This window comes from Manis javanica, chromosome X, assembly GCF_040802235.1.
Source record: "Manis javanica isolate MJ-LG chromosome X, MJ_LKY, whole genome shotgun sequence".
Taxonomy (NCBI): domain Eukaryota; kingdom Metazoa; phylum Chordata; class Mammalia; order Pholidota; family Manidae; genus Manis; species Manis javanica.
Window position 1 is genome coordinate 133,486,140 of NC_133174.1, and position 11,618 is coordinate 133,497,757.

At 41.4% G+C, this 11,618-nt stretch overlaps 1 protein-coding gene across 1 annotated transcript; it reads right to left on the minus strand.

The window, feature by feature from the left end:
- Positions 1–565: 565 nt before the first annotated feature.
- LOC108393021 (uncharacterized) lies at positions 566–6,217 on the minus strand. The gene is given in 7 exon segments (XM_017653588.3): positions 566–1,283; positions 1,286–1,449; positions 1,452–1,506; positions 1,508–1,641; positions 1,644–2,084; positions 2,865–3,404; positions 6,157–6,217. Coding segments are annotated over 7 exon segments (1,983 nt in total). The 3' UTR covers positions 566–695.
- Positions 6,218–11,618: the final 5,401 nt, after the last annotated feature.

Below are 11,618 nucleotides of genomic sequence, written 5' to 3' on the forward strand. Positions count from 1 at the left end.
TTGCTTAGAGTTAGCCAAAGTGCACTCAAGATAACCTGATCATAATGTCATTTTAATGAAGTGGGCTCTGGCTCTCCTAGGCCAGGGAAGAGTAACAGCCTAGGGGCTTCTGGGCATCACTTCAAGGGAGAATCACCCTATTTCTCAGGAAATCCTTGAGGAGCATCTATTTCATGCTGTGTTCAACTGCACTGGGTTTTTTCAAGAGTTCAGGACACTTCCCACACCTGCCTCTGTTGGAGATATCTCTCTGTTTTATCCATGACCAAAAGTAACTGCTTTGACATATTTTCCATTCCAGATTTTTCTCTCAATTGTAAGACACACCTTTTCAGAGTCTGCCCTCTGCCGCCAAGGAGCATAACTTACAATTTCTCCTACTTTTCTTGAATAAGACAAGCAATTCCAGGTATATATCATTTAATTTTACAGAATTATAGACTAAAAGGGTTGAGGAATGCAAGAATTTGTCGTCCTTTATGTTGTTTCCTCTATTCTTGAATCCTTCTATTTTACTGATGAGTTCATTCACATTTCCAAGAAAATTCATATTTAATATCATGTCATCTTGTTCCTGATCACAAAAAATGAAGGGTTTCCCAATTTGGCAAAATTGCAGGACTCTTAAACCCAATAAACAGCGATAAATGTGTGACCCCTCTCATTCATAAACTTAGATCCTGAAGCTAATTAAACTATTTACAGGGATAGTATTTGGGGGAAAAAAAGATAAATCTCCAAATCACCCATACAGAGCAGGAAGACAAAACAGGGTTATACACCATGTTCCCCCAGGCACCCCCCCCCAGCTTCCCACTACTTAGAATGTTGGCTGTTGTCTTCAAATAGGCCTCAGGACCTGCTTCAGACCTCCTCAGGGCAGGAGGGGCTGCTGGACAGGACGCTGGAACTTTCACTGGTGCCAGCGCGGCCCGGGCTCTCACCCTCTCATCCCTCAAAGCTTCCTCATACCAGGATGGGAAGGAAGTGGCATCATTTCCACTGATCTTGGTGAATAACTGGAGGACTTTCATCTTGCTGGTTTCCACGTGTGCCCTCGGCCCCCACAGGAACTCATAGCGTGGAGGATCGCTGTCGGGCAGCTGCTGGTACACCAGGTAGTTTTCCTGCACCAAATCTTTGGGGATGAGCTTCCTGGGCTCCCCATAGATGAAATCTTTCTTCCCAGGACACATCCCGATCATATTCAGCACTTGCCAGAGCCTCTCCTCAGAGGCCCGGTTGCCTTTCACGAGGATAACGCCCAGGATGAGTACCAGGAGGCACCGGTCCTGGGTGCGCCCTGGTCATCCCTCAGCAGCCCGTCGTAAGTGAGGTCTGCTGATTTGACGAGCATGTAGGAGTGGCTGGCGGGGTCCACTTCCTTCACTTCAATGCCAAAGACAGTTTCCACACACTCACAGACTTTCCTGAAGATCACAGGGAAGGGTCCTTCTCCTCTCTGATGACGGTCTCCAGCATTTCTCCCTTCGTGATGGGCTCCTCCTGTCACATACTTGGCACTCAGGAACTGCACCAGTTCAGCCACCTTCTTGTTTAGCATGGCAGCGAGCACTGACTCAGGATCTCGTGGAGCCTGGGGGGTGCTGGGTCCCTCCTCTTCTTGGCTGCTGGAGCTGCCATCAGGTTGATGGCAGTGGGGGAGGGGCAGGCTCTCTGAGAACTCCAGAGAGGACTCAGTTTCCCCTCAGCAAGCGCTCCCTCTGGGGTACCAAGGACCAAAGGAGAAAGCGAAGGAGAGGAGGTGGCTTCTTCCTTCGCAGCCGTGGGAACCTGTGCACCTCTCAGGCCCTGGGTCTCTCTCAGGGCCTGCAGGTCTTCCCTCAAGCTTGCAACACTCAGTCTTCCAGCTGAGAGGTATGATGGCTTGTGCCCAGGGCAGCGGGCAGGAGGGTGGGCAATGAGGACCCACAGGCCTGGAGGAGAGAGGGAGAGTGTCAGTGCCCTCAGCTGAGAAAGCCATCGATAATGGCTGCGACAAAGGCAGCTTACAGGTCCTCTTTTAGGAGTGCTCTCAGGCCTCAGAGGGCTCCCGTTGTCCTGGCTGGCCTGTCTGCTAAGAACTGAAAGAGGAAGTGAGGCAGCTCCTCAGGGTGCAGCCAGCCAACACAGCCCAAGGAACGAGACTAGGCTGGGTAGAGTCAGGCACTGTGGGGTCCTCTCTGTTCTGAGGTGCGTGAGGTTCTTGACAGATGTTCATGGTATATACCTCACTCTGACTTCTGGAGCTGCCTGGGCCCTCTCTGACATGCTGACCTGAAGATGCAGGCCTCAGACCAAGGCCTTCACCCCCCCCCCCCCCAGTTCCTAGTGCTCCTAGGAGAGGAAACAGGGAGCCATCTCCATACACAGACTACAGGCACAGTCCTGGACCCCCACTGCTGACAGGCGGGGTGGTGCTAAACTCTAGGAGGCCCCACTGTTCCGGGGTGGATGGGTTCCTTCAGTGCTCAGAGTCCTAATCTTCCCCTGCCAGGGTTTGGGTCCAACCTTCTGCTGACTTTTTCTGACTTTCTTCAGTGAGGGGGCACCACATCTGGCCATATTTGCCCAGGGCCTCCTGGGGCTGATAGTGGGGGCCAGGTGAGTTTCATTGGGGTCTCCCTTGTCTAGGGTAGGAGAGCCCAATGTTATTAATGTTTGCTTACTCCCAAGAGGGCCTGCTGTGGTCCCCACCTCCGCTAACCTGACTTTGCATCCTCAGATTGAAGCCTCACCTCTCTGAGAGAAGCCATCTCCCACATCCCTTTGCTGACCTGAATCCAGTCACTTGAGTTGAAGCGTCGTCTCCTTCAGGTTCCAACGTTCAAAGTCTCAAAACACTGCATTCAAGGATCCAGTACAAGGCATCCCCATGCTGAAAGCTGGCTCAGCACAGGCTGGGACCCATTCTGCTCGGCTGTGGGAGGTCAGTTTGTTCAGTCGTCCCGCAGGGTCGTCACGTTGACTCCTGGAACTGCCTGAGCACTCCCATCTGCAAACCTGAGTCAGCCAGCCTCTGATGAAGGCCAGCCCCTCTGAGTGCCAGGAGATGGGAACGAGGTGGGGGTTGCATAACCTGACAGTCCTGCCACGAGTCTCCAGGCTGACATCAGGGGTGCAGTGGGATTCTGTGGGGTTCACACTGTTCTGGGGGGCGGGTGAGTCCCTTAGTCTGTACTCTTGAGGGTTCTCCCCTTGGCTCCTAATTAGGTACTCTCTGGAAGGTTCCTCCCTTTCCGCCAGCTGGGAGCATTTGCCTAGCTGCAATCTCGGATAGCAGGTTTGACTGGTTCCCAGGCTGGCTGCTAGCTGGGAGAGCAGCAGTGCCCAGGACAGGTGGTGGAGATCCAGAAGAGAAGCACAGCTTCCACCCTGGGTGTCTTCACCCACCAGCCGGTAAACTTAGGAAACATTTTGTTGTAAAAGTGTATTTTCCACACTCTGGTGGCTGAGCAATGTCATTTTGGAAGTTCCTGCTATTGTGAGATTATCTACCATTGCATTGTTCAGTACAGGAATTTTTCTTCATTCTTTAGTTTAAGCTTAACTGATATTAAGAAATGTATTTTACATCTCTACCAAGTGTTTGTGTATGTGTGGCTCACCCTGATGCTTGCTATTCCATTTTTAGTCCATTCTTTTTACTCCATTCAAATATGTTTTTAAAGGCCACGTTTTACTCACTGAAGTGGCTTCAGGTGGTTATTAGCACAGACTCGGGAGTCGTACCGCATCAGTCGACCCCAGCTTCCCTGATATCTGATGCTACCCCAGGGCTCCTGGCATCTGTGGTCTGCAGTGATGCCTCAGATTTCCTCAGTAAAGCACGGGTAGAAGTCCCTCTCCCATCATCTGCCATCCATTGCAGGCTATGGACCCTCCCCAACTTCACTGCTGCCTCCCACCCTCACCAAAAACATAAGTACCAGGTCAACACAGGGATTTCTCGTGGTTTGTTGTTTACATTTTGTTGCAGTTATTTCTGATAGGCCAAAAAATAATGCCCCTTTTAAAACATATTAGAATGGAGTAAAAAGAATGGACTAAAAAATGGAAAAGCAAGCATCAGGATGAACCACACATAACATATCGTACCCTAGTCCCTAGATTCTCTAAAGGCCGCCTTCTTTGCAAAGGTGTCTTTGCAGAGGCCATGAATTTAAGAGTTTCGATGGGGGCGGGGTGAGGGGTGGGGCAGTGGGGGCAGCCCGGACAGCCCGGACTGTCTGGCTGTGCTCTCTCTGCCATCGCAGTTGTCTTGATGAGAGGGATGCAGAAGGAGAATGGACAGGGAAGGCAGTGTGGAGACGGAGCGGAGGGATGTTTGAAGAGGCTGACCTTTAAGATTGAAGTCATGTTGCCACAAGCCAAGGACTGCCAGCAGCTACCAGAAGCTGGCAGAGGCAAGGGATGGATTCTGCCCTAGAGTCTCCAGGGGGAGTGCCACCTTGCCAGCCCCTTGCTTTCAGCCCTGTGACTCTGATTTTGGACATCTGGTTTCCAGAGCTGTAAGAGAATCTCCATTAAGCCACCCAGTTCATGGTAGTTTGACAAAGCAGTGCTAGTAAACTAACACATTATTGCTGGGTTACATTCTCCCCTCTAGTTTTCCAGCATTGATTTTGGGAGTGGAAGACCGCAGCACGAACTTGAATTTGGCAACTACAGGTAAGGCACTAAATCTGTAAATAATTTAAGTATTTTAGGGAGAATTGGTATCTTTACAGTATTCTGTTTCACATCATTTAATATAGTATACTCCTCTATTTCAAGCTTTTTAAAACTTTCTGAATCTATCAGTAAACTTTTTATATTTGCCTCCATAGCAATCTCATACATTTTTGTGACTTCTGTAATTCCTCTTAGCTAACTTTTGGATTTTGTTGCTGTTTCAAATGGGATGTTGTCTGTTACGTGTTCTAATTAGTTACTGCTTTTGTGTGACAAGGCTCTTAATTTTCTTATATTGACCTCCCATACTGTGTGTTTTTGAAGACCCTTATTTATTTGAATCTTCCACATTTCAATATTACAATATTCCTTTTAATTTTCTAGGCAGATGATCATATTGTAACCAAATAATATCTATCTTTTCAATATTCATATCTTTTTATTTTGATGTCCATATCTCTGGCTTTGTATTCCAGTGCATTTTTCAACAGTAGAGGTGAAGTGTATATGTCTGTCTTATTCCTGACTTTAATGAGAATAATTCTACCATTTCGTATCTAACTCAGCTGCAGAATTTTAAAGAAGGGAAGATCCCTTTCATTCTTTGTTTGCCAGAAATTTGCACCATGATTTCATGTTGAATTTCTTTCAAATACCTTTTTTCCACCCATGGCATAATCAAATTTTTTTCTCCTCTAATTTGTTGATGTAGAGAATTAGAATTGAAAGCATTTTCTAATGTTAAATCATATTTCACTCCCTGGCCACAACCCATTTGCTCACTTAATTCACTGCTCTGTTGACTATACTGTTTTATTTAAGATACTTAATGCTATGTGAATGAGCTTGACTCAAGTATTCTTTTCACGGGGATGTGGGTGTGGGAGAAGTCCTCATTTGGGTTTTAAATTAAAGAGAGCTGGCTGAGAAAAATGAATCAAATAGTTTTCCATTGTTTTGGTATGCTTTAGAAAACTTTGCCAAAGCTGCTAATAAATTTTCCCTGACTATTTGGTAAAAGTGGTCTCCAAGTCAGTCTTGTCCTGGACATTTGACAGCAGATTGAATTTTGACTAGTTTTTGCACTAACGTTTTTTTCTTTATGGATCAGCTTGGTTATTTATTTTCTAAAAAGTGGCCCATTTCACTTAGTTTTTAAATTAAATAGCATGATATTTGTAATAGAAAGTATTTCAGGAACTCCCAAACTTACACCAGTAAAGAGAACAGTATGATGAACCCAGTATACCTGCCATCGACATTAGCAATCATCAGTGCATGGCCAGTGTGTTCCCAACCATACCCCCACTATCCACCCATCTCTGCAACTGGAATTCTGTAAAGCAAATCCCAACCATCACACCGAAAGAATTTCAGCATGCATTTCTGAAAGATAAGCAATCTTATCTAAAACATAAACTTAATGCAATTTTTAGCTCTAAAAATAAGTCATTACTGTCAAATATCTGTTTTTTCACTTACCTGACAACTTAATACTTGAAACATTTTTCTTTGAATTGATGTGCAAATTGGGTCTATACATCCTGATTGTTTATGTCCCTTCGGTCTTTTTTAGCCTATAGATTTCTGCCACATCACAGCTTTTTCTTTGCATTAAAAAAAGCCATGTATTTTGTCTTATTTCCCATAGTCTGGATTTTGCTGACTATAAATATTTGGTATCCTTTTAAACATGTTCTTCAGCCCCTGGACTTCTTTACACTGATAGTTAAAGGCTTGGTCAGATGGTTTTTCTTTTTCCTCCGTTTCCTCTCTCCTGGGAGACCTCTCTGTGGGTGATGCCATATACTTGCATTAAGAGGTATTAATGCCTGGTTGTCCCCTTTTCTGTTGATGCTGACAGTCATTGATGGCTGTCACCTTTATTAATCCATTAGGGCTCACAGAGCAATCATTCTCTCATTCCTTCTTCACCTTATTAGCTGCAGTATGTGGGAACATTTCCGGGTCTGCAGCTTTGGTTTTCCTGGGGGAACTTGTTGTGTTCCTGTCTATTTAAAATATCCTCACATCTAAAGTTTTTACAAATTATTTAACTTGTTTGTTCCTTCTTTTTTCTTTTGTAAGACATTTTTGCAAATATCATAAGTATTTCCAAAGGAATGACTTATGTTCATTGACTCTACTGTGTTCTATTTTATTTCTGCATTGATTTTCATTTTCTGACTTCTACTTCTATAGGTTGAATATGCTATTCATTCTATACTTTCTTGAAGTGCTTGGCTGTTTTAAATATTTCTTACATCTATTTTAGATTCTTTCTCACTGAGTACCACTTGAGTTGCATCATAGAGGTCGTATTGTATAGCTTTATGGGTATTGCTTGACGGTTTTACCAGTTGAATATATCACTCTATAACTTATGCCATTAGAATTTATATGTGGTAAAGTCTTATTTTGTGTTTTCTGTATATGAAAAACATTGCATGAATGTGAAGAAGTTTAACACTATAAAGTCAATCAGTATAATTGGCCACATGCCAAAATCAAGGATTTTCCTGGAAAATAGAGACCATAGTAAATATATAACACAGGGAATTTTAATGCATGGGATTAAAAGCTGATAAAAAGCCAAAAAATGAGAGTTGGGAAACCCAACAATTAGCAACAATAGGAAGTCACTCCCACCTCTAGTCTGCAAGGACAAAAAAACATAGTAGTGTTGCTGGAGTCCAGGTATTACATTCACTAGGACCCGGAGTGATGGTGGCCCAATCTTATGCGAGCTGGAGCCATGGAAAACACCTAGCTGTGGATGGAGAAGCCATATGATGCTTAGGAAGAGGGAGAAAAACTGGTTGCTTCCCCTTCCTTGGCTGTAATCTCCTGCTGGTGCCACCAGTTGGCTGAACCAAGATGGCAACCCCACAGAAAAACCCCACAGCTAACATCATACTTAACTGTTGAAATACTTAGGAGGAAAGCTTTAAGGTCATTAAGGCAGAAAGAAGATAGGATGACTGCCCTTAACCCCTTATAGTCAACATTCTAGCCAGGGCAATCAGGTGATTTTTAGTCGGGACAATTAGGTGAGAATATGAAGCAAAAGCTATCCAAATTGGAAAGAGAAAAACTAGTTTTATTTACAGATGATATGAAATTTTACATTAAAAAATCCTATGGAATCCACATAAAAAACTATTAGAGCTAATAGGAGTTCACCAAGGTTGCAGGATATAAAATAAAAAACATGTATCAATTATACTTCTATAAACTAGTAATAATTAAATATCCATTTGCAATACCATCAAAAATAGTGTTTTTAAAAAATAGGTGTAATACTTGTACACTTAAATTTATAAAACATTATTGAAAGAAATGAAGACCTGAATAGAGACATCCTGTGTCCATTGATTAAGATGTTAATATCCTGTAACTGATCTGCAGATACAATGTGATTGTTATCAAAATTCTAACTGGCATTTTTGCAGAAATTGGCAAACTGGTCCTTAATTGCATGTAGAAATTCAAGGGGCACAGAATAGCCAAAAGATCTTGAAAAAGTAAGAACAAAAGAGAAGGATTCACGCTTTCCAATTTCAACTACAAAGCTACAGTAATCAACACTGTATAGTATTGGCATAAGGATAAACATGTAGATCGATGGAAAGGAATTTGGAGTACAGATATAAAAATATACACAACAGTCAATTGATTGTTTTTTTCAAGAAGGCTACCAAGACAGTTCGATGTGGAAAGAATAATCTTTTCAACAAATGGCACTGAAATAACTGAAAAGTCACATGCAAAATAATGAATTTGGACCCCACTACCTCATAACAATATAAAAGTTAACTCAAAATGTATCACAGACCTAATTCTAAGAGCTATAAATACTAAACCCTAAAAAGAAAACATAGCTATAAATCTTCATGACCTTGGATGTGACTATGCGTTTTAGATACGACACCAAAGTACAAGTAACCAAAAAAAATTTGACTTCATCAAAACTGAGAACTTTTGTGCATCAAAGAACATTATCAAGAAAATGAAACGACAGCCTACATAATCGGAAAAAATATCTGCAAATCATATATATCTGAAACTCCTATAATTCAAAAAAAGAAAACCCAAATAAAAATGGGCAGAAGACTTGAGTAGATATTTATCCAATGAAGATATACAAACATAATAAGCACATGAAAGGTAACATTGTTAGTCATTAGGGCAATGCAGATCAAAACTACAATAGGACACCACTTCAACCCACTACATGGATATAATCTTTAAAAATGAACATAACAAGTGTTAGCATGGATGTGGAAAAATTAGAAACCTCTTGCATTGCTGGTGGGAATGTACAATGGTGTATCCACTTTGGGAAAACAATTCGGTGTGTCAAAAGGTTAGAAATAGAGTTACCATAAGATCCAGGAATTCCACGCCTAGGTATATTCCCAGGAGAATTGAAAACATATGTTCACAAAATAGTCTGTGCATGAATATTCATGGAACATTAGTATAAACATATAACAGATTGTGAGAACAATTCAAATGTTTAGCAACTGGTAAATAAAAGTGGCATATCCATAAAATGGAATATTACTTGCCATAGAAAGGAATTGATTATTGATAATGATACAACATGGATGAGTCTTGAAAATGCTATGCTAAGCTAAAAAGTCAAACACAAAAGGCCACATATAGTATGATTCCACTTCTATGAAAAGTCCAGAATAAGCAAATATAGACAGAAAGTAGTATAGTGGTTACCAATGGCTGGGGGAGAGGGTATGGGAAGTGATTTTTCATTTTACGGTGTATAACATCTCAGTGGTCAAAAGAAGCTGCCAGAGCACCCGTAACATTTTGCATTCCTATCAGCAGTGCATTTAGAGTTTCTTCTCCCCATCCTTGCCAGTACTTGATATTGTCAGTATTTTTTTTAATTTTAGCAATCTAATGGGTGTGTAATGGTATCTCACTGTGATTTTCATTGCATTTTTTAAAAGCTAATGCTATTAATGTGCTTATTTATCATTTCTGTATCTTCTTTGGTGAAGTATTTTACTCATATTTTAATTGGGTTGTCTTCTTACTGTTGGGTTTTGAAAGTTTTTAAGAGTTTTGTATTCTGGATACAATTCCTTTGACAGATATTTAATTGTCTATAATTTGTATTTTTGTTCTCTTAACAATGTGTTTCAGTGAGCAAAAGATTTTAATTTTGATGCCTTGTCTTGCAAATGAGTTTCAGCCCCCGGCAAGTTCACTATGGATTCAATGTGACCAAACAAATGACAGTAAAATGTTCTTGGGGTGAAAGGGTTATACTCAACTTTATTGCCATGGTGGCAGTTCAGTCACTAAAGTCTTGTGCACTCAGAGCGAGTCTGCATGCAGCAAGCCCGTCTCTGCCTCTGGGCCTCTCTGCCTGCAAAGCCATCCCAGTCTCTGTCCTTGGTGCTGCCACCACTCCAGCCTCTGCTCTGCTCTCCCACAGCCTTGTAGCCGTGCCACTGTATTATGCAGAGCACTGGGCTGGGCTCTTTATATAGAGTCAATAGCAACATATTGCCTACACGTGTGTAGTGAGCTAGCCAACCAGGGCCCAGTGAGAATCCTGGCCACAGGAACATTCACTTTATCTACATGCCCAATTTATCAATTTTTCCTTTTTTGGATTGTGCTTTTGGTTCCAAGTCTAACAACTCTTTGCTTAACCTGAGTTGCCACAGTATCTCTCATTCTATTTTTTAAACATTTTTAGTTTTACAGTTTACATCTACATCTTTGATTCATTTTGAATTAGTTTTTGTATGAAATTTGAGGTATCAAGGTTCATTTTTAACTACAGATTTCTAACACAATCCATAGAAAAGACTATCCCTTCTCCACTGAATTACTTTTGCACCTTTGTCAAAATGTCATGGATATTTTTGTGTGGCTCTATTTCTGGGTTCTTTTGTCACATTCATCTATGTGTCTGTCTCTTTGCTAATGCTACATTGTTTTGATTACATATGTTTATCTTTAATCTTATCTCTTGTAGCTTTAATCATATCTCTTAAAACTCGGTGATGCAGTTCCTCCAACTTCCTTCTTTTTCCAAATTCTCTTATCTACTTTAGGTCCCTTTACCTTTCTGTTACATTTTAGAAGAGCTTATCTTAGTCTACAAAAGTCCTGTTGGGATTTTGATTGGAATCATGTTCAATGTATAGGACAGTTTAGGGAGAGTGGACGTATTTACTATTTTGAGCCTTCTAAACAATTAAAACAATATCTCTTCATTTATTCAGATTTCCTTTCATCAGCACATTTTTGAGTATTCATCACACATATCTAATACATGTTTTCTCATATTAATACTTCAGCATTTCCAGTTTTTGAGTTATTTTAAATAGTATTTTAAAAATTCAGTTCTTCAGTGGGAGCACATTGAAATTGGATTGATTTTTATTTGCTGTATCCTGTGACCCTGTTATGCTTACTTGTTAATTCTAGGGTTCATGCTGTGATTTGAACATATGTATTTGTCTGGTGGGCACAGATCTAAAGAGGGCATGAATCACCATAGTCCTCTGCATAGTAGAATGGTAAGTGAAGAAGCTCTTCTTTCAAGCAGCAGTGAACCATTTCTGTAGGCTTAGAGGAGTTGAGAAAATCTGGAGATTTGAGATTCTCAAATGTATTCATGCAGATATCACTGTCCCATAGTCCCACTTCCAAATACTTCCCTTTTGGGGCTCTGACTTTGGCACACGACACTTGAAGAAGATAAGAATTCATTGAATATTTTCTGCAATTTTGCTACCCCAACAATTAAGTCCTGGGATCTTTAGCTCAGTCAAGCCTGTGGTAGCAGGTGATGAGACTCTTTAAATACCTCTAAGGAGCCCTCTAAATTATACTTCTGTTTGAATTGGTGATTAATTGAACTGAATCTATTTTTTTTTCTTTTCAAAGCATCGCTGCCACTC